General features: G+C 48.6%; 1 protein-coding gene across 1 annotated transcript in view; it reads right to left on the reverse strand.

Moving 5' to 3' along the window:
- The window catches only part of CSMD2 (CUB and Sushi multiple domains 2), a gene marked incomplete at both ends in the record, with an annotated part of 303,868 nt that overhangs the window by 246,556 nt on the left and 33,573 nt on the right, over positions 1-23,739 (reverse strand). Inside the window, one exon of the mRNA XM_082296608.1 lies at positions 16,921-17,033. Within this exon, the coding sequence (XP_082152734.1) occupies positions 16,921-17,033 (113 nt within the window). The remainder of the gene's footprint in view (positions 1-16,920; positions 17,034-23,739) is intronic.

Genomic DNA, 23,739 nt, shown 5'->3' on the forward strand with positions numbered 1-23,739 from the left:
TGGAGCAGGGCTCTCCCAGCAAACCTTGGGAGTTAATTTATTTACTCATAACCAGGGTCTGCTTGTCCAAATGACATTTTAATCCCCAAACTGGGAAGAAATTCCATCAGGTGAAGAAAAGGGGAAGGAATTACCAGCCAGGCCAGGTAGATTTGGGTGGATTGAGAGCTCAGATCCCAATCAGCACATCTTGGAGGATTTTGTGGGCTGGGTTTTCTGTCCCTCACTCAAGGAAGGTTCCTGTCGCTGCTTTTTATTCCCAGGCCTCAAAGCCACAAAGGATAAATCCAGTTCACAGCAATCCCCTAAAAGCAATGCTGGTCAAACCACTGCTGCTTTCCCACAGAAATTCCCCTGCCTACATCAAATCCAACCAGCCTCTTCCCAGCTGGAGCTTAAAACCGGTTTTTCCCACCCAGATTGCTGGGTCCAGTCTGTGCTTTCAGCAGGCCACACACCCAGCCCCCTCTGAGATCTGTGTATGGGATGGAAGGCTCCTTTGTGTCCCTAAGTTGGGAGAGAGACACTGAAATAAACATCCCACTCCAGGACCATTTGTGTCCCTAAGTCAAGGTGTGGACACTCAAACACACATTCCAGGAAGAACATTCCATGGACCACAGAGGAGCTGAAGACGATGGGAATTCCTGCAGAAATTCCAGCTGGTGCAACACCAGATCTCTCCAGTGATCCTTTCTTCACACACAAGCTGGGAAATTTTACAATCATTACACAGCAACCTCTAAATTTAGGAATGCTATGGCACAGGGCATGTTTTCCAGGCTGGTGGATTCCTGCAGGGCTGAACTGGTACTCAGAGCTCTGGTTGTGTCACAAGGCCAAAATAACCAAAGCTGTGGTTCTGAGCAGCTGCCTCCCCTGCCAGGGGCACGGGGCTGTGCTCAACAGCCTGAGAGCAAAGAAAAACATCACAGGAAGGGAATTAAACACTGCAAACTCTGGGAATGTGACCAGGGAGAGAAGCACAGGGACATCAAGGATACAGGAACTGGCTCCAGGGCTGGCTGTGGCCCCTTGGAAGGGCCGTTCTCCAGAGGGATGGGACGGTGATGCAGATCAGGGACTGGGATCCAGGGGGGATCACTGAGCACAAACCTTCAACAGGGAAATAAGAGCCCACAATTCAGGTTTCCAATGTCCCCAATTCAGGTTTTTAAAGCCCACAATTCAGATTGGCAAAGCCCACAGTTCAGATTGCCAAAACCCAGAATTCAGATTTTTAAAGTCCCCAATTCAGATTTCCAAAGCCCCCAGTTCACATTTTCAAAGCCCAGATATTCAGGTTTCCAAAGCCCACAATTCACATTTTCAGACCCAACAGGATTTCAGTTAATTTGGATAACAAAGTGACCCAAACCAGGGAATTCCAACCATGAACAGGAACTCTGGAATTTTTGAGGATTAATTCTCCCAACCTCGATCCTCTGGGGTGACACAACTGGGAAACCAACACACAGAGTTGAAAAAAAAATTAAAACAAATAAAAACAGCTGCTTTAAGAGCCACAAGAAATTTTTCCAGAGGTGAGACATCACTCTCAGCATCCACCTTCCTCCTCAGAGCTCCTGTCCCTGCTGGAGTGGCACTGAAGGACGGAGCAGCCTTTCAACCAAACTGCCTTGGCACTGGGGCTGCAATTTGTGCCCAACTCGTTAGTGGGGAGTTCTGCTGGAAGTGCACACTTGACACCAGCCCAGAGGCATCCAATGACTCAAAGAGACTCCTTGATGGAACAGAAATGGCTCTCCATTATCCACAGAAGGCAAGAAAAAGGGGCAAGACAGGATGGAAATGAGGGGTTTTAGTAGAGCAGCCTCGCAGAACGTGATGGGCTGGATGTGGACCCCTGTGCTGGTTTCCCAGTTGTGTCTCCCCAGAGGATTGACGTTGGGAGAATTAATCCTCAAAAATTCCAGAGTTCCTGTTCATGGTTAGAATTCCCTGGTTTGGGTCATTTTGTCTTCCAAATCAACTGAAATCCTGTTGGGTGTGAAAATCTGAACTGGGGGCTTTGGAAACCTGAACTCTGGGCTTTGGCAACCTGAACTCTGGGCTTTGAAAATCTGAATTCCAGGCTTTGTGAATCTGAATTGTGGGCTTTAAAAATCGGAATCGTGGGCTTTAAAAATCTGAACTGTGGGCTTTGGCAATCTGAATTTGTTATTTTTTTTTTTAATCTCCGTGTGTTGGTTTCCCAGTTGTGTCTCCCCAGAGGATCGAGGTTGGGAGAATTAATGCTCAAAATTCCAGAGTTCCTGTTCATGGTTAGAATTCCCTGGTTTGTCTTCTAATCACAGCCAGGGGTAAGGGGGGGTTTGGGTCACTTTGTCTTCCAAATCAACTGAAATCCTGCTGGGTCTGAAAATGTGAATTGTGGGCTTTGGAAACCTGAATTGCGGGCTTTAAAAATCTGAATCCTGAGCTTTTATTTGCCTGTTGAAGGTTTGTGCTCAGTGATCCCCCCTGGATCCCGGTCCCTGATCTGCATCACCGTCCCATCCCTCTGGAGAACGGCCCTTCCAAGGGGCCACAGCCAGCCCTGGAGCCAGTTCCTGTATCCTTGTCTGAGCTGCTCCCACTTCCTGCCCTAAAATTTGTTGTTTTGTCCCCAAGAAGGGACGCAACTGAAGCTGCCTTCTCTCAGGGTCTATTCATCCCTGGCAGGGTAACACCACGCAGCCATAACATGGAAAAAGATGTTAACCAGGACATCAGCAGGGAATAAAAGGGTGCAGGGCCCAGAGGGATCATCCCTGGGACAGCAGTGAGGGATTGTCCAACTCCTCTCCCTGTCCAGCCACATCCAGAACCCCCAGGTTTGGCAAGTGTTGTCCAAGAAGGGTTTGGATAACGCTCTCAAGCACAGGGTGGGATTTCTGGGGTGTCCAGGAGCTGCACTTTGATTTTTGCAGGTCCCTCCCAATCTGGGATATTTTATAACTCACCGATTCAAGGACAACGAGCCCTCCACTGCCAAATGCCATCAGAATGGGCCAAATTAAAGCACCAAAGTGGGCCAGATTAAAGCACCAAAGTGGGCCAAATTAAAGCACCAGAATGGGCCAGATTAAAGCACCAAAATGGGCCAGATTAAAGCTCCAAAATGGGCCAGATTAAAGCACCAAAGTGGGCCAAATTAAAGCACCAGAATGGGCCAGATTAAAGCAACAAAGTGGGCCAAATTAAAGCACCAAAGTGGGCCAAATTAAAGCACCAAAGTGGGCCAGATTAAAGCACCAAAGTGGGCCAGATTAAAGCACCAAAATGGGCCAGATTAAAGCTCCAAAGTGGGCCAGATTAAAGCACCAAAGTGGGCCAAATTAAAGCACCAGAATGGGCCAAATTAAAGCACCAAAATGGGCCAGATTAAAGCTCCACAGATCCCTCAGTGGTTCCTGCACTGCTTTTTGCCTCTCCTCCCTCACCCTGCAGTGGCACCTCCGAGTGCTGGAGCCCAGCGAGTGTCACTTGAGTTTGCTTAAATGCTTTAATAGAGGCTCCTATTTGCAGAGCATTAGCACTGCCGCTCTCCAGCACTGATTGGGCTCATTTGCATATGCAAATCCGACGCCAATAGGAGACACTTAATATTCCCTCGACTTCATTTAGGGCTGCAGCAAACGTGGGTCAATATCTGCTCCATCCTCTGCCGGGAGGCGAGGGGGGCTTGGGGCTGAGTCAGCAAATGCTAATTAGCTCTGCTGCTTCCAAGCCTTCAAATCAATTAGTGCGATATTAAGAGAGATTGGCTGGGAGCTCATTGAAGTAATAAAAATCTTTTGTGTGGCTAAGAGGGAGAAAGAACGGGAAGGTTTGACTCTTCCTTCCCCGGGGAGTTGGGGCAGTCTGGAATCCTGATGGAGAGAAAAGCATCTGCCCCTGGAACGTGGCTCTGCTCAGCTGGGTCAGGAGGGGAAAAGGAGGAAGGATATCCCAAAACCACACGGATTTCAGTGGAAGTTTTCCCTCTGCCCTTGTTGGAACAACGGGAACACCCAGGAGTCGGGACAGCACAGCCACAGCCACCAAACCCCGGTGTCCAGGACAGGAATCCCACGGTGAGCAGCTCTGGCATTCCCAGGGCAGGGATTCCGGGCTGCCACAGCTCCAAACATCCCACTCCAGGACCAGCACCTCGAGCTCCTGGCCACGAGGAGCTCCAGCTCAGCCATCCCATGGTCCATCCTGCATCCCACGAAATCCACTGGATCCTCCCCAAAATGCACGTGAGCTTCCCACCCTGCGGAAAGCTCTGGAATGAAGTGACTACAGCCAGAAGATCCTTTGGAATCACCTCGTTTACACCAGCTGAGGTTCACCCCAGGCCACAGGAGAGGCACAGGCAGGAAAATCCATGGAAATGGAGCTTTTAAGATCACTCAGCTGCAGCTCCTGCACGAACCCCACGAATATTTGACCTTGGGAACTCATGGAGAACTCCTGGATCCAGAGCCGAACTCAGCAAACAGCCCCACCCCCGCTTTCTGCCCCAGGAGCCTTTTCCCACCTAAGGAAGTGTCGGTTCATGAACAAGATTCCCAAATTCCCAGGGAAATCCAGCAGCCAGCACAGCTACAATTCCATTTATTTCTTCACCCTCTCATCAAGATTTTTGGTTGATGAGTGCCTGAAGGAGCACCTGCTGCAGTCCCGAGCTCATCAGCACGGCAAGGGGCACGCACCTGGCTCGTCTGCCGGATTCTGCATCCCAAATTTGTTGGACACGATCCGCATCCGAGGGAGCAGCACTCGCACAGCTCCTGCCAAGGCTGGCAAAAATCACTGAGTCACCCCTGCCACGCCAATTTGCCATTCATTCCCCTTCCGAGGCTGGAATGGCACTGCCTGGAATGTGCTTGTGACCAGGAGAACAATTCCAGCTCTGTTCTGTCCTTTTTGTTCCAGAGGGAAGTGGAAATAAACAGCAAAACAGGATTTAAAAGCCAACTTTGGACTTCTCGGGTGGCTTTCTGTGCCCTGGAAGTTGTCCATGAAACAACAGCTCCTGTTGAGATGCTGAAGGAGGATTTTTTTGGGTCTTTTTGACCCAAACCAAGGTATTTATTCACTGCCAGGCTGACACCAGTTCTCCCGGTGCTGGCACAGACCCGAAGCACTGGCAGGAATTCAGGTTAATTTGGGATAGAAAGCCCAGGTGAGGGATTTTCACCATCCAGGTGCTATTTCTCCCTCCAGATTCCCATCCACCACTCCACACACGTCACCAACAGGGACCATTTGTGCCAAATCCCTCATTTCCAATGCACGGCACAGGAAATGGAACAGGAGCTGCAGGCTGCAAACGGCTGACGGCAAACAGGGACACGGCTCCGGAAAGAATTCCCAAGAGCAGCCACGAAAAACCTGTTCAAGGGCAAACCCGTTGCCAGCCCAATTTTTGACATGAGGTGGAAAACATTTAATTGGGGACAGAATCAATGCAGGGCTGTGCTTGAAATGTAATTATCCATCTCCTCCTGCAGACATTGCCCTGTGCGCAACAACCCCGTCACTCAAGGGTATCAACAATCCTGCCCCGCTCTCCTGGTTTCCCATGGAACCCAGGGACTGATTCCTTGCAGAAAAGAAGGAAATTAAAGGCCCTGTGCTGGCACAGCCCAAAATCCAGGATCTGACGGCCTGCCACGCTGTTCTTCTCCGTGGCTTTATCACCACAGGCTGTGAAGGGCTACAAACTTTGTGTTTTTAATGAACAGCTTGAGCACAGCTCCCTGCTCAGGAATAGGGATAGGGAAGATCCAGAGTGGATATTTAGGAATTATTTCCCCACTTTCCAACCAGCACAGGATGGCAGAGAGTTCCACCTGACACTGCCCCAGCCCACGAGCAGCCTCTCAAACTCAGGAGGAATTTGAAAGCAATAAAATTGCTGAAAGCTGATAACACTGAGCTGGAGGAGGGAAGGTTCTGGTTGGATATTGGGAAGAAATTCCTCCCTGTGAGCGGTGGGGAGGGGCTGGGATGGAATTCCCAGAGAAGCTGTGGCTGCCCCTGGATCCCTGGAAGTGTCCAAGGCCAGGTTGGAGCAAGCTGGGATTGTGGAAGGTGTCCCTGCCCACGGCAGGGAGTTGGAATGAGCTTTGAGGTCCCTTCCCACCCAAACCATTCCAGGATTCCAAATGGGAAGCTTCCATGAATATTCCGAGCTCATTTTGCATTTAGCACCTCATTTACACTTCGAAATTTGGAACACACCCCTCAATATCCACAGCAAACCCGCTCTGATTTCCATGAGACTCTGCATCCCACCAGGAATTCTCTTTGTCCTTTTGAAAGGAACTGTGGGATGCCACTGGATTCACTGATCCCTCACCAAAAACCTTCCCTCCACCAGCACCAAAGGGCTGGAATTTCCTTTCCAAACCTGGAGAATCTCCTTCCCAGACCTGGAGAATCTCCTCTCCAAACGTGAGGGATCTCCTCTCCAAACCTGGGGAATCTCCAAACCTGAGGGATCTCCTCTCTGAACCTGGGGAATCTCCTCTCCAAACCTGGGGAATCTCCTCTCCAAACCTGGGGGATCTCCTCTCCAAACCTGGGGAATCTCCTCTCCAAACCTGAGGGATTTCCTCTCCAAACCTGAGGGATCTCCTCTCCAAACCTGGGGGATCTCCTCTCCAAACCTGAGGGATCTCCTCTCCCAACCTGAGGGATCTCCTCTCCAAACCTGGGGGATCTCCTCTCCCAACCTGAGGGATCTCCTCTCCCAACCTGAGGGATCTCCTCTCCCAACCTGAGGGATCTCCTCTCCAAACCTGGGGGATCTCCTCTCCCAACCTGAGGGATCTCCTCTCCAAACCTGGGGAATCTCCTTTCCAAGCACGACCCAGCTCAGTTTGTGGGATGCAGGAGGAGGAGGAGGGAGGGATGAGCCCCAGGGAGACCAAAGGAATCTTTCCCAGGTCATGGCTGGGACTCAAACTGGGAGGCCCAGGGAACACCACAGAGCCGGAACATGGAGCACAGCAGATGAGGAGAGGATGGAAAACACGGAGGGAACGGGACTTAAAAATGGTGCCTGTTAAACCAGGAATTGCCCAATCCTTTGGAAGCTTCTGGCGCCCAACACTGAGCAGAGCAAAGAGTTATTAAAGAACCCCAGAATCCCAGAAATCAGAACCCCAGGATGGGCTGGGTCCAAAGAGATCCCAAAAAGCCCCTAATCCCGAGCCCTGCCAGGGGCAGGGAACGCAGGGACAGTCCTGCTACCCACACCCTGCATCCCACACCACACCCCCTCCTGCAAAGATCCACCGCGAGACAAAGCAAGCAACGCCAACTTCCCGGGAAAAGGAGCAGCAGGAGGAGGTTTGGAACACTTCCCAGTGCTCCCAGTGGGCTTGGAAAAGCGGGATCCCTCCTTCCCCCCACGGCAGAGACCTCCCAAAAAACCCCACACTGCCCGAGGTCCTGGAGAATCCCCTTTCTCTGTTTGGTTTGTTTGGCTTTGTGGGGCTTTTGGCTGTTCTTATGGTTGGGTTTGTGGGGTTTAGTTTGGGTTTGTGGGGTTTGAGTTTGGGTTTGTGGGGGTTTAGTTTGGGTTTGTCGGGGTTTAGTTTGGTTTTGTGGGGGTTTAGTTTGGTTTTGTGGGGTTTGAGTTTGGTTTTGGGGGGTTTTTGTTTGAGTTTGGGGGTTTTTGTTTGGGTTTGTGGGGTTTTAGTTTGGTTTTGTGGGGTTTTAGTTTTAGTTTGGGGGTTTAGTTTGGTTTTGTGGGGTTTTAGTTTGGTTTTGTGGGGTTTTTGTTTGGATTTGTGGGGTTTAGTTTGGGTTTGTAGGGTTTTTGTTTGGGTTTGTGGGGTTTAGTTTGGGTTTGTGGGGTTTTAGTTTGGTTTTGTGGGGGTTTAGTTTGGGTTTGGGGCTTTTTGATTGGTTTTGTGAGGGTTTAGTTTGGTTTTGTGGGGGTTTTGTTTGGTTTTGTGGGGTTTTAGTTTGGTTTTGTGGGGTTTTTGTTTGAGTTTGGGGGTTTTTGTTTGGGTTTGTGGGGTTTAGTTTGGTTTTGTGGGGGTTTTGTTTGGTTTTGTGGGGTTTTAGTTTGAGTTTGGGGGTTTAGTTTGGTTTTGTGGGGTTTTAGTTTGGTTTTGTGGAGTTTTTGTTTGGATTTGTGGGGTTTAGTTTGGGTTTGTAGGGTTTTTGTTTGGGTTTGTGGGGTTTAGTTTGGGTTTGTGGGGTTTTAGTTTGGTTTTGTGGGGTTTTAGTTTGGGTTTGGGGCTTTTTGATTGGTTTTGTGAGGGTTTAGTTTGGTTTTGTGGGGGTTTTGTTGGGTTTTGTGGGGTTTTAGTTTGGTTTTGTGGGGTTTTTGTTTGAGTTTGGGGGTTTTTGTTTGGGTTTGTGGGGTTTAGTTTGGTTTTGTGGGGGTTTTGTTTGGTTTTGTGGGGTTTTTGTTTGGTTTTGTGGGGTTTTAGTTTGAGTTTGGGGTTTTTGTTTGGTTTTGTGGGGTTTTTGTTTGGTTTTGTGGGGTTTAGTTTGGTTTTGTGGGGTTTTAGTTTGGGTTTGGGGCTTTTTGATTGGTTTTGTGGGGTTTTAGTTTGGTTTTGTGGGGTTTTAGTTTGGTTTTGTGGGGTTTAGTTTGTTTGGGTTTGTGGAATTTTAGTTTGGTTTTTGGGGTTTTAGTTTGTTTAGTTTTGTGGGGTTTTAGTTTGGGTTTGTGGGGGTTTAGTTTGGGTTTGTGGGGTTTTAGTTTGTTTGTGATTATGGGGTTTTTGTTGGGTTGGGTTTGTGGTTTGTCTGGGTTTTGTGGGGTTTTCGGTTGGTTGGTTTGTGGGGTTTTAGTTTGTTTGCTTTGGGGTTTTTAGTTCACTTGGGTTTGTGGGGTTTTTGGTTGGTCTCGTGGTTTTTAGTTTATTTGGGCTTGTGGGTTTTTAGTTTGCTTTGGTTTTATGGAGTTTTGGGCTGGTTGGGTTTGCGGTTTTTTTGTTTGGTTTGGGGTTTTTTTAGTTTGTGTGGGTTCGTGGTTTCCAGTTTATCTGGGTTTCTGGGGTTTTAGTTTGGTTTTCTGGGATTTTTGGTCAGCTGGCTTTGGGTGTTCTTTAGTTTAGTTGTTTGTGGCCTTTTTGTTTGGGTTTGTGGGGATTTCATTTGTTTTGGGTTTGTGGGTTTTGATTTGGTTGGGTTTGTGTCTTCGGTTGGTTTGAGGTTTTTAATTTGTTTGGTTTTGTGGATTTTAGTTTGTTTGGGTTTCTGGCTTTTAGTTTATTTTGGTTTGTGGGTTTTTGTTTGGATTTGTGGGTTTTAGTTTATTAGGTTTGTGGGGTTTTAGTTTATTTGGATTTATGGGGTTTTGCCTGGTTTTGTGGGTGTTTAATTTGTTTGGCTTTGTGGTTTTTAGTTTATTTGGGTTTGTGGGTTTTGTTTGGGTCTCTGGTTTTTAGTTTATTAGGGTTTGTAGTTTTTCATTTATTTGGGTTTGTGGGTTTTAGTTTATTTGGATTTATGGGGTTTTGACCGGTTTTGTGGCTTTTAGCTTATTTGGGTTTGTAGGTGTTTAATTTGTTTGGTTTTGTGGTTTTTAGTTTATTTGGGTTTGTGGGGTTTTGTTTGGGTTTCTGGTTTTTAGTTTATTAGGGTTTGTAGTTTTTCATTTGTTTGGGTTTGTGGGTTTTAGTTTATTTGGATTTATGGGGTTTTGCCTGGTTTTGTGGTTTTTAGCTTATTTGGGTTTGTGGGTTTTAGTTTATTTGGATTTATGGGTTTTGACTGGTTTTGTGGCTTTTAGCTTATTTGGGTTTGTGGGTTTTAAAGTTGTTCGCTTTGTGGGTTTCAGTTTATTTTGGCTTTATTTGGTTTGGGTTTTCGTCCTCCAAGGCCAGGGCCGCTCCATCCAACCCAGCAGCTCACCCGGGCCACTTGTAGAGAAAAATCTTCATTATCGAGTGTCCAAAGCCAACAAGAACTCTGAACTGATCCATCAACGGAGCCCCTGCGGCCGCAAAGCCAAACACCAGCTGGGAAAAGGGAGAAGTGCAGCAGCATCCCACCAAATCCCAGAGCCAGGAACGCTCCCGGAGCGACTGAAAGCAACGTTTAATTGTCTTTTCTCCATCTGTTTGCACAACTCTGCGAAGAGCCTGTGAAGAACGAGCCGCCTGTGCCTGAGAAAGAGCCGAGTATTTATCCCAAACAGCTCCAATTCCTCGGGGCTGTTTCCCTCGGGATTGAAACGCCTCTAATTCCCTAAAATGAGCAGTGCTCGTGCAGCCCTAATTGTTCCTTTTCAAGCAGCCCCGCGTGTTTGCTGAGCCAATTTGGTGCAGCTGCAATCAAAGGCGATGTCTTGGAAGGAAAAGCTTCACCCCCGGGAATTCCTCAGGGATCCACAGGGCCCTGGCTCCCTCCAGGAATTCTCACTGAATTCTCCTTTTTCCAAGAATTCCCACTGAATTCTCCTTTTTGGGTGGGGATCAAGACCCTAAAAAACCCCCCTACCCTAAAATTAAAAGTCGAAGTTACAAAGAGGAGGGTTGCTAAAGGAACATTGCATTTCTTTACTTTTATAGAGCCCAGAGCCCTCTTCTCCTACATTACTCCAATATGTGCACTTTATGTTTCTATAGATTTAAAAGTCATTTATTGCTGTATATTGGTATGGATTTACATCCCTTTGTATCCCTTTAAAACAGGGCCCCGGCTCCCTCCAGGAATTCCCACTGAATTCTCTTTTTTTCCAGGAATTCCCACTGAATTCTCCTTTTTGGGCAGGGATCAAAACCCTAAAAAAAAAAACCCTATCCCAAAATTAAAAGTCGAAGTTACAAAGAAGAGGGTTGCTAAAAGAACATTTATAGTGCCCTCTTCTCCTACATTACTCCAATATGTGCACTTTATGTTTATATAGATTTAAAAGTCATTTATTGCTGTATATTGGTATGGATTTACATCCCTTTGTATCCCTTTAAAACAAGGCCCCGGCTCCCTCCAGGAATTCCCACTGAATTTGGCTTTCAGGGGGAAAAAATCCAGGCCACCCCAAAAAATCCCACCTTGAAATTCAAACTTGAAGCTACACAGATGAGGATTGCTAAAAAAATAGCATTTGACTGCATCCCTCTGCTTTTATATTTCACTTAACTAGATGTGTGGTTTATATCCCTATTTCTGTTTAAAGTATTTACTCAATGGTTTATATTGATATGTATTGCACCACTTACAAAAAGGGCCCTGGAATGAACTTGGCTTTTGGGGAGGGGAAAAAATCCAGACCACCAAAAAAAAAATCCCACCTTGAAATTCAAACTTTGAGTTACAAAAATAAGGATTCCTAACAAAATAGCATCCAAAATTATTATACCCCTCTTCTTTTGTATTTTCCTTAAATATATGTGTGTTTTATATTTGTATTTATTTAAAATATTCACTTATTGGTTTCTATTTAGATGCATTTACACCCTTTTGTATCCCTTTAAAAAAGGGCCCTGGGTCCCTCCGGGGGCTTTGGAATGAACTTTGCTTTTGGGGAAAAAAAATCCAGACCCACCACAAAAAATCCCACCCTAAAATTAAAATTCTAAGTTCCATAGTTGAGTATTCCTAAAACAATTGTGTCTGACATTATTGGGCCCCTCTGCTTTTACAGAGCCCTCTTCTTTTATACTTTACTTCAATACAGGTGTATTTTATATCAAGTTACAATTAAACCATACTACATTTAAATATTTATATTTATAATCTATATATTTATATTTTTACAAATATATATTTAATTATTGATTTTTTTATTTTTATATTTAATATTCATTATATGTTTATTATTTCTTATTATATAATTTTTATTATTTCACTACATTTTATTATTTTATTATATCATATTGTTTTATTATATTTTTATTTTTATTATTTCATTATATTATTTTTTTATTTTATTTTTATTATTATTATTTATTATTCTTTATTCTTTTAAAAATATTTTATATTTTGATATAAATTTTGTATTTTAAAATATATTTTATAGTATATTTTTATATATAAGAAACTTTTTAATATTTATATTTAAAATATAATTTGTGTATTTTTCCATATTTGTAGTTATTTATATGCCTTTGTACCCCTTTAAAATATTTTTTCCTCTATATTTTTATAGATATATAAAATATTTCTATCCCTTTTTACTATATCTCTTTACATCCCTCTTCTACAGACAGATTTATAAACTGTGCCCTGACAAGGATAGAAATGAAAATCAACCCCTGCTCTGCTTCACGAGGTGGGGACTGGTCCAAGGTCAGATTTGAGAAATCTTTTCCAACCCAAACAATTCTGTGATTTTATTTTTCTTTAACTCCCTTTTTATTTGTCACCCTCTGGGTCTAACACAGCATCCAGAGGTGATGATTTAATAACAACTGAATTTAATTTAATAATTTAATCTTCTTTTATCCCCTCATTAGTGAGCAAATAAACTCCCTGCCCTCCATCCCCTGCTTTATTTATTATTTCTGTGCAATTCGTTTCACTTTTCCTCTCATTGTCCCAGACTTGCCCAATTTCTTTTGAGTGAATTCCTCAGGTGTGAGGCAGCAGGGAGAGGAATTCATTCCCTCTGCAGCCCAGCCTCACTCATCTTCCAGGGCCAGCAAGAAATGGGCATTTCGACATTTTTAGGAAGATTTTTCACCAGATGATGCTGTCAGGATTCACGTCCCAGTCAAATTTAACTGGGATTATTTATAGCTGTCTCCAAAATTCTGCAGCTGAAAGGAAATTCAGGACTCCACAGCTGGGTTGGGCTTGGGAGAAGAATCCTTTAGTGAGAAAAGAAGGAAAAATCCCCCAGTCTGAGGGTGAACGGGGCTAATTAGGAAATCATGTTGAATTCAAGGGACAGTTAATGGGGAAAGAAAACAAATTTAGGGATGCTGAAAGCATGAAAGCACTTAATTTCAGTATTTTCTAAATGAGACGTGCTGAAATGGAGCTCCCTGAACTGCCTGCGTTTCCTAGAAGCTCCTAAGTAATAAAATTTCCTTCAGATCAAAGTATTTTATTGAAATGGAAATGAAATTCTCTCTGTTCTCCCAATTCCCTGAGAAAAAGCTGACCATTTTCACTCCCGGTGGTCCTGCCATGGTTGCCTTCGTTTCTTTTTCCAGACCAGCCACCAAATCCAGTGATTTGTGCTGATCTAAGCCTGTCTCCTCTCCCCAGATGGGATTTTGGGGGGCCCATTCCTGGATTTTCAAGCCCCACAGCAGCTCTGAGTGCCCCTAGGAACAGGAATTCCCAAACAAGGAACACCCCGAGCCTGCTGGGCCACTTGGAAGCTGCGAACTCAGCAGGGTGAGGTGCAGAACCAGCTGTGCCACATCTGGGGAGAGCCACCAAACTTCTGGTGCCCTCACCCCAAAGCTCTGCAGCCCTGGCAGAGCTCTGCACCTCAGAGGTGGCTGGGCTGGGCCAGGGGAGCACCAACCTTTGCCTTTTCCCAGCCTGCAGGGGAATGAGCACCAAATCCCTGCCTTTTGCCCAGCTCTGCGCTGCGATCTGGCACCTGGAGGGAAACGCCAGCAGGCAGCAGGAGATGGGGAGCAGGAGAGGCAGGCAGGGAGAGCAGGCAGGAACGAGCCAGCAGGGAAAGGAGGAGACATGAGCAGGTCACACAAGGAGGAAAAGAGGGTTAAGGGAGATCCTCCAGCACAGGAATGGAGTGAAGTCCCAAAGCCACGAGGTCGAGAAGGAAGAGCGGCAGTGCTGGAGCTGTTATTCCTCAAATCCCCCTGCACCTCTGGCACCTGGGGCTGGAGCAGCAGCTCGGCAGTGTCAGGAGCTCGTTCTGCCCTTCCAGAAGCTCCATGGTGTCCCCACAGGAGGGGGCAGCCGGGGGGTGCATTCCCAGATTTTCAAGCCACACAGCAACTCCTGATTGCTCTTCCTGGAGCTCTTCCAGGGAAGCTCAGGAGCTCATCCTGGAGCTCATTCTGCCCTTCTGCTCTTCCAGGGGCTCCACGTTGTCCCTACAATTCCTGACAGGAGGGGGCAGCCGGGGGGGGGGGGGTCGGGCTCTGCTCCCAGGGAACAGGGACAGGATGAGGAAATGGCCTCAGGCTGGGCCAGGGGAGGCTCAGGGTGGGCATCAGCAGGAATTTCCTCATGGAAGGGATGGTCAGGCGTCAGAGCTGCCCAGGGAGGTTTGGAGTGCCCGTCCCTGGAGGTGTCCAAGAAAGGCCCAGACGTGGCACTCTGTGCTCTGGGCTGGGGACAAGGTGGGGATGGCTCAGCTTGGACTCGCTGATCCTGGAGGGGTATTTGAGCCTGGGATTCCCGCAGTGACAGTGTCCTTTCACAGCTCTCCAGCCCTGCCCAGCCTGTCCTTGTTCCAGAGCCATGTCCAGCTCAGCTGTGTGTGCTGGGACACCGGGAATGCCCAGCAAACACACCAGGAATGCTCAGGACGTGGCTGTGTCCCCATCCAGACCCTGCTGCTGAGGCTGATGCCTTAGGTTTTAACTTCTCTCTTTTTCAAATCCTGCACTGCCCGGTGTGTAACTCTGAAGTTCCGTGGGCCCTGTCAGCTGCTGCTCTCTCACACTGGTCACACATAACAAACCTCTCCAGGTTTGCTCTCCAAGGACACCCAGATTGTCCCAGGCCCCAAAATGTGTAAACTTGGGGTAATTACATCATGAACTGAAGTTATAATTGGAGAATTAACCCCGATATGCAAATGGACCAGACTGATAAAAGGGTGAAGAACCCATGACCCGGGGTCCATCTTGGCTGGAGCCTTTGCACTGCCCAGGGTACCCCTTTGAAGGCCCTTGCAATAAATACCTCCTTTTATTCTCTTATTCTTGTCCAGCCTCTGTTTTTAGGTGGCCACCTCAAGGCATCAGGGATCTCATCGTGCAGACAGGAGAATGTTCACCGAGGTAACACCAGCCTCAGCTGACACGTTTCCCAGAGGGTCAGGGCAGAGCAGACGCCACCGTGAGCACAATGTTTTTGTGCCACTCTGATGCCTCCAACTGCACTTTCTTCCTGTCCTCTTTTTCAAAAAGTTCCTGAGAGCTTTCGTTCCGATTTTAAAATTCTGTTTCTTTTGGTGCATTTCCCAACGATTGCTCCGAGCGAGGAGGAGAACAATGAGCGGCCTTTGATAGAGGATCAGAAGGGAGCCATTTACTGCAGGACTCTGATGCATTGTTCTTCCTTTCAACGGGAATTATCCCGTCACAGGCTCTTCCCGGAGTCACAGATTCCCGCGGAACTGAAGCAGCATTCCAGCAGCAGCCCTGCCCGTGCATCCAAACCACATTTATCACCTCCTTCAGCCTCAGTTAACACCCAAACCGCGGATGTTTTGCTTTGGGGAAGGTTTAGAGTGGCACTTAGAGCAAGTGAACCCCTCTCCCGCCCTCAAAATAGAGCTCTGATTTACCCAAACTCTCTCTCTGTCACTCTGGCTCAGGTTAAGTTTTAAATACATTTATTTTCCCCCTCAGTTACAGCCTTGAAAGCCTCCTAATCACCAGTCAAATAAACTCCAGATCATTTCAAACGCGTGTGACTAAAGGGCAGCCCTGGTGCGAGCCTTTGTACAAGATTTCCTGCGGCATCGAGGTAATAAAAAACCATTACAAAGTGTACAAGGAGCTGTGTGTAAATGCCAAAAAATGAACTCGAAATGTCAAGAAAGTACAAAAGCAGCTGCGTGTCCTCTGTCCCAGGATTTGGGAGTGACGTGGTCTCGCACAGAGGCTGGCAGATGTTCCAGCAGAGGGTTTGCAAATGGGCAGATCTGAAGAAAACTGCAATAATTCGGGGGGAAAAAGCAGAGGTTTTGCAAATGGATTTGTCTTTCCTCCCAACAGGTGCTGAGCTCACCTGTCCTGACATCCTCACCTGTCCTGACAGCCTCACCTGACCCCAAACCCTCACCTATCCTGACATCCCCACCCGTCCCAAAATCCTCACCTGTCTCCCACAGCCTCCCCAGGGAGCACCACCCCTGGGAACACCCAGAGCTGCTCCACGGCCTTATGGGGATGAGTGGGACAATCCGGGGACGAGCTCTGCCCCCACTGCTGCCCCCACTGAGCCCCTGTGAGCTCCAGCACAGACAAAACCATCCCAGTGCCTCGGTGCCTCGAGGCAGAGCAGAGGTTTTCATCAGAAATTAGACGGTTTTGAACAGAATTTAATTGTTGAGAGCAGGAAATGCTGAGAGGCTCCACCATCGTGTCAGTGAAGGCATTTCCTTGGCTGAATGTCCAGGCTAATTGGCCGGCTGGACTCATTACCAAGAAGTTCTCAGCCTTAATGATAATTTTAAGGACTCCAAAAAAAAAACATTTATGGGGAGCTGAACAGCATTTTAGGTTCAGTAATCAACAGCGGCGCAAGTTGAATTTTAACACGGTTAATTTGTCATTCCCCCAGCAGCAGCATGGAACATCATGACCTGACTTCCACCAGAAAACAGCTTTTCCCAGATATCCGAGGCTTCCATGGGCCCAGAGCATCTGAGGGTTTGGAGCCTTCACACACAACCCTTCACCCCACAACCACCAGGCATCGTTTATGGCAGCAAACACAGGGGGTGAGTTCAGGACTTGAGGAGGCAGGGGCAGGGAAAAGCAAAATAACAAATGGGCAAAGAGAATATAAAAAAAAAGTGCAGTAATTCAAATATCTTGGTGCCTACATGGCTCCTGGAAATCCCACAGTCACCCCCACATCACCCACCCTTCCCAGACATTCACTCAGAGTGCAGTTTAAAGGATGGCTGAGACGAAAAACAAAACCACACTGGAAGGAACCAGCAATTTAAATACTGAAAAACCAAATTAAATTACACAACAACAAGGCACAGATGTCTAAATCCTGGTACAGCTCATTTCCCACCCCCCAGCCAAATTCAGGTGCAATTCCAGCCCCTCCTGGACTCACCCTCGTAGCTGGCCTGGAAGCCTTGGGCACTCACGGCGTAGTCGCTGACGAGCCACAGGGACAGCACGAGGCCGGTGCTGACAATGGGAGCAGGCAGCTGGAATCCTGTCAGCCTGGAAAAAACCCACAGCGAGGTCACACTCAGCATTGCCCAAAAAAACCCCACAGCGAGGTCACTCTCAGCACTGCCCAAGAAAACCCCACAGCGAGGTCACTCTCAGCACTGCCCAAAAAAACCCCACAGAGTGAGGTCACACTCAGCACTGCCCAAAAAAACCCCACAGAGCGAGGTCACTCTCAGCACTGGTACCCTGGGAAACCCCACAGCAAGGTCACACTCAGCATTGCCCAAAAAAACCCCACAGCAAGGTCACACTCAGCATTGCCCAAAAAAACCCCACAGCGAGGTCACACTCAGCACTGCTGCAAAAACCCCACAGCGAGGTCACACTCAGCACTGCCCAAGAAAATGTTTTTGAGAATCCTGGAGTAGAAATATCAGCAAGTGACTGAAGCGTTCTACAAACTGCACTACCAGGCAAAAAATGGATGTTAGCAACTAATTAAAGCCCTTTAATGTGGTGCCTCCAGAGTGCTGGCTCTGCGGTTGGACAGTGGATAAGGCTGGGAGTTTCTAGGAATCCTCCCCACCCTCACCCAGCCATCCCTGCCAGCACAAGGCCAAGGATGGGGGTTTTATGTGGGGACAGATCCCAAATGCAGCACAGCAAAGACTGGGATGGTTCCCACCTCCCCCCTGAGGTAAAAACCCAAGCCCAGAGCCATGGAATCACTGCGTGAGAGGATGTGGGAGCTGCCCTGCAGGAACTGCCCAGGACACGGACCCAGATCAGAGTGAAGAGAACAAAACGAAACTGGACAAATCCAAAATCTCCCAGCCCTCGTGTCTTGTCCTCCCACCTGCTTCCCTCATGGACTTAGGGCTAAATGACACCTGATTTTATTATAAAAGCCTGTTTATTACTGGTTTTCATTAATCCCAAACCCTCAACAAATCCCATACTGGACTCCTGCCTGCCATTACCAAGGCCAGGAATCCAGGAGCAATCCCTGAGCTGCCCCAAACCCAGAGCTTTACAAACCACGGGAGCAGCAGGAACTGAAGGAACTCAGTATCCTTCAGGATCAAGAGTGCTCAAGGGTTCCCAAGGGCAGGAGCAGCACGAGATAAACAGTAAAAAAGAGAATTTAAAGCTTCTTACAACACACTCCGAGGTTTATCCCACATACAGCAGCCAGACTTTCTGCCAGGAGGGCAAAGGATCACCTGTGCTACAAAGCTCTCTGACCCTTTAAGAAATACCTGTAAATATGATTTAGTTCAGGGTGTTTTCTCTCCTCACACGGAATGAAAAGGCACCCACAGAACAAATCCAAATTTGGGGGGCATCATTTAAGTTTCTGTGAGCACCCAGCCCCAGCAATTCCTCCTTAAACTCATCAGCAGCCCCCAGAGACTGCAAGAGAACTTCCCTCCTCTTCTCTCTGGCTCTCATTTAGCAAACCTAAATATTATTTCACACACACTGAGCTCTGACTGATGAGAGCTGACGGGCTCTGCCTGAGAACTTTATTGAAGCAAAATTTCCAGTTATTGGCAGAGCTCACGGAGTTGCCAGCCCGTGATTTAAAGTTCTAATGTCAGCACAGCAGCACTGACCAGCCCTCAGCATAAAACCCAGTGTCTGGACAAGCTGGAAGGACAATTGCTCCTGTTTATTATTAATAAAAGCTTCCAGGATCCGTAAGGATTCGTTTTTTACTGTGCTGAGTAAAAGTGTCATTGTTTTTATTAATTAATTTGGCAGTTTAATTAGAGTGGCCTGCTGAAACATCTGTGCACTCAGAAAAATCCAGGAAATGCCCAGACCAGCTTTAACAAAAGCAGAACCTGCTGATTTATCTTCCCCTGATCAGCCCATACCATCACTCAGGGATTTGTGAATGCAGCCTGGGCTTTTTAATACCCAGAGTGGATCTGAACGGAGCTTTTGGCATCGTGGATTCTGCTCACAGTCCCTGTGCTAAGAGGATCTCACTTTGCAGATGTTGCTTTTAATTCAGGGCAACACGAACATGTCCTTTACCTGTAAGGAAGAGCTGCTGTCCCCAAGGAGCCACAGGAATTAAGTGTTACCCGAAACAACACTGCCCTGCAGCATTTATTCCAACACAACTGGTATTTTCTACTTACAGGGCTTTAAAAGAGAAGTGCCTGTGCACGAGGGCATGAAATTGTCACTGAGTCTGTTCTCAGGCTTTCCACAGAGCCCACATGGACTGAGGAGACAATTTCCAGGGGAACCTCTGGGCTTCTTGAACCTCTAGAAAGGAATAAAGCCAAGCAGCTCTGCAGGCACTGCTCCTCAGAGGATCCTCGTGTGTCCTCAGCATGCCCAGAGCCAGCAGAGGAGGATGGGCAGCCTGGCAGCACCAAAGGGCACCAAACCCTGCTCCCCCGCCCCTCTCTGCCCACAGAACATCCAGCGTGGCTCCATCAGTGGTGCTAAAACCACACTCAGTCAGGAGGGAGCAGGAAATGCTGCTTCAATCAGGAAAATATCTGTACAGCACCTCCCACCCTCAGCCCCACAGCCCTCCCTGGCTGCTCCTGTGGTGAAATCCCGTGCTGGGAACGAGCTGGAATTGCTCCTGTTCTCACTGAAGTCACCATAAAAGCCACTTCTCCTCCTAAGCCTCCAACTAATGCACACAACCGATTTTTTTTTTCCTTCTCTGATGTCCTTGTCCAAGTGAGAGCCCAGGCAGCGTCCCCTTGAAGGAACAATCATTTACCAGTGTCCACGTTCAAAACCTCAGCTCTGCTTTCCAAAGCCCCAGGAGGGCCAGGATTGGCAGGAATCCCTGCCTGGTGACTGTTCTCCTGCCTTCCTCCTTGAATCTGCATGCCAGAGCAATTTAAACCACGGGAATGGCAGACAGAACATGGCATCATTCCCCAGCAAACAGCAATTCTGCCATCTCTGATCTTTAGGGCAGCAATCAAAAAACACACACCAACAAGGCAAAAAAGCAGTGAACTCCATTCCTTGTTTTTATGAAGGTGAGGGCAGTAATAACAGCAGGAATAATCATATTCCATTCCTTCTGTACCTCTGGCCAAATGGATTATTGAGTGATTATCCCCTTAACGTGCTTGGAGCCAGCACTGATTGTGTGAGATTTGCAATGTGTTTTTCATTGGCTTAATTCTGCTCCTGCTGCGAGGAACCAAACGAAACCAGCGCCAGAAATGCCACTTGATAAGCTTGCCCTTGCAAAAAATCAATATATCCAAACAAATCAACACAGAAATCCTCTGCTCTGTTTGCATCCCTCATGCTCTGCTCCAGGTGTGCCACAGACGCTGCAAACGTTGCTGGTTTGGCTCCCAGTTTGCAGCAGGACAGATAAATCTGCTTTGGGACAGGTTTGGGAGAGCTGGTGGCAGTGAAAAGCACCCTCCACAGGTGAGAACCCCCACCTGGCCCAAGGCTCAGCCTGGAACCAGATAGGACAGAATCCCAGAATCACTGAGGCTGGAAGAGCCCTCCAGGATCATCAGAGCCCAGCCTGTGCCCCATCCCCACCCTGTCCCCAGCCCAGAGCACCGAGTGCCACGTCCAGGAATTCCTTGGACACCCCCAGGGGTGGGCACTCCAAACCTCCCTGGGCAGTTCCAAGGCCTCACCACCTTTTCCACAGAGAAATTTTCCTTAATATCCAATTTAAACCTCTCCTGGTTCAACTGGAAGATGTTCCCTCTCCTCCTGTCCCTGTTCCCTGCCAGCAGAGCCCGACCCCCCCCAGCTGCCCCCTCCTGTCAGGGACTTGTGCAGAGCCACAAGGGCCCCCCTGAGCCTCCTTTGCTCCAGCCTGAGCCCCTTTCCCAGCTCCTTCAGGAATTTCCCAACTCTGTTCCCTTCCCTGGACACTCTCCAGCCCCTCAGTGGATCCCTCCTGCCTCCCCTGTGTGACACCACCGATGGAAAACTGCCCCATCCACCCCTGAAAGGAGCTGAGCCCCAGCCAGAGCCCCCCTGACTGCTCTGCTCAGCAGCTTCAAGCCACACCTGAACGTTTCTTTTTCCCCCAAACCCCAACAGGCAGCCAGGACAGCCCAGCCCTGCTCCAAACACCCTCGGCTCCATCTGTTGCACATTATCCCATCCCTCTGGATGCAGCACAACTGTCCCGCTCCCGGTGACGCAGGCGCCCCTTTGGGAGTGCAGGTGCCATAATTAAAGCCCAGCCCATTATTTTTCTGGTAGGATGCCCACCATCAGCTCAGGCTGCAATCAAAACAGTTATTGCAGCTGGCAATCCAGCAGCCTTTAAAGCATAAATGCTGGAGAAGTGTCTCAGAACATCTAATGAAAATGCACTGGATTGTATCGTTTAACCCAGCATTAAATTACAACACCCCATAGCTCGGTGAGCTTTTCCTGCCTGTCATTTAAAGGCACCTATTAGGGAGAATTTCCCATCAAATGAGGCACTCTCCTTGCTGTGTGCAGGGTAAATGGCACCCTTCCCTGAGTGCCAGCCTGGCACCCCTGCACCACCCCAGGATAATGATCCTTTCAAGGCAGGTTTGAGGGAGGGGATCCTGCCCCTCTGCCCAGCCCTGGGAGGCACATCTGGGGTGCTTGTCCAGCTCTGGATCCTCAGCACAGCAGGGACAGGGAGCTCCTGGAGCGCTGCGCAGATGAGGAAGGGCCTGGAGCATCTCCCTGCCCAGGGAGGGCTGAGGGAGCTGGGGCTGCTCAGCCTCGAGAGGAGCCCCAGCTGAGAGGAGCCCTCAGTCCCTGGGTGTCCCTGGCTGTCCCTGGGTGTCCCTGGGTGTCCCTGGGTGCAGGGAGGGTCAGAGCAGGGCCCAGGCTCTGCTCCCAGGGCCCAGCAGTGGCACCAGAGCCACGGGCAGGGCCTGAGCCCAGGGAGCTCCACCTGGACAGGAGGAAGAACTTTACTGTGGGCACTGGAACAGAGCCCAGAGAGGGGCTGGAGTCTCCTCACTGGGATATTCCAGAGCCCTCTGGACTCAATCCTGTGCCCTGTGCTCTGGGATGGCCCTGCTGGAGCAGGGAGGTGGCACCAGTTGAGCCTCTGTGGTCACAGAATATTGAGGGTTGGAATCATCCACAAGAATCCTTCAAGTCCAGCTCCTGATGGTCCCTTCCAACCTTCCCCATCCTGCGATTCTGCCACTGTGTGTTGAGAAAACAACAGCTCAGAGGGAGACCTGTCCTTTGGGAAAGTCTGGAATGAACAGTCCTCTCCCAACGCTCCCAGCAAAGAGGGCAAAGCCAACCTGGAGCTGTTTGAAAGCTGAATTCATGAGGGATTCAACTCATCCATCACCACTGGGGCCAACACAAAGAGCCCCATGACTTCCAAGTGACTTTGATCCAGTTTCATGTGCCTTGTCCAGCTGGTGCAGGTGCACAGGGCAAGGAGGGAATACTGGAGCCAGGGAAAGGGGCCGGGTGTTGCATCTGAAAAATGGCCACGAGGAAAGTGATACTAATCAACATTTCCAACTTCCTCGGTGTCATGAAGGATGTGGGAGCGTTGCAGCGCAGCTGCTGCAGGGGGAACACCTTCAGGAATACAGATGGATGCACGTTTGGAATTTAAACTCTCAGGGGAAGCTGCGAACAGCCTCGAGCTGGGGTCACTCACAGATGTCCTCCCCAAGGCTGCCCCATGGCATGGACACCAAGAACAAAAGCACAAATCCACGGGATCAGGGAATTTCCCCACAGGGATCCATCCCACCTCAGATCTCGGCACAGGAGGCAGGATTATTTCTGTAAAGACACAGCTGCTGGTGGGGAAAGTGTCTATGGGGAAAGAAAACATCTTGTCATTCCTAACAATGTCTTCGTTTTAGAAATCATCTCTCATCCTGAAGGGGTTTAAGATCTCCTCCAAATGCTGGGCCAGATCCCCAGGGAACCTTTAGGACTTTGCAGAGCCCTGGGCAGCAGGGCTGTGGTACCTGCAGGCCACTGGGGCTGGCAGGGCTGGGGCTGTCCCCTCGCTGGGTGCCAGGCTTCCTGGGTTCTCAGTGCCACCCCTGTGCTGTGCAGCCCCTCCAGCATCCTCCTCCTCCTCCCAGCCCTGGCTGATCCCCTCTGGCTGCACCCCAGGTGCTGCTGCCTCAGCCTCTCTCACGCATCTCATCCCTTCTCTTTCCCTCACAACTTTCCCCGTTTCCAGTGGCTGTGGATAAAAGCCACACCTGAGGAGCCAGCTCGCTCTCTCCTGGCATTTCCTCAGGCTTGGCTGGGGCAGGAATTTCTTCCCTCAGTGGCTCCGTTAGATTTTTCCCCGTATTTATGAAAGAAAAACGCAGTAACAGTGAGATGTCAGCTTTTTTTCAGAGCACATTAACATGAACACTCTCATTAATCATCAATAAAACAAGCAGAGCATGATCTGAGAGCACTCCCAGCTCCCAAACGCTGCAGACACTTAAAAGGCAGCTCTGTCCGCCAGGCACAGCTCGCTGGTGTCACTGAGACAGTTGTCCTTTCATTTGGATCCCTGCAAGGCTGAAATGATGCTCTGGACCAAATAAAACCAACTCTCAACCAGCTTAAAAGGATCCTGCAGCGACACAAGAACAGCAGCCGCAGTTCCCACTCGGATTTACCCAGCCTGGTGGAGGGATCTGTGCTCGGAGGCAAACTGCTTTTGTTTGGGAGTCAGGCACAGAGCAAACACCTGCTCAGGAGTGCTCCAAGCACCAGCAACTCCTTGGATCTTCTCCTGTTTCACCAGCCAACCCCACAT

The sequence above is a fragment of the Coloeus monedula genome, assembly GCF_965178545.1.
Source record: "Coloeus monedula genome assembly, chromosome: 24".
Taxonomy (NCBI): domain Eukaryota; kingdom Metazoa; phylum Chordata; class Aves; order Passeriformes; family Corvidae; genus Coloeus; species Coloeus monedula.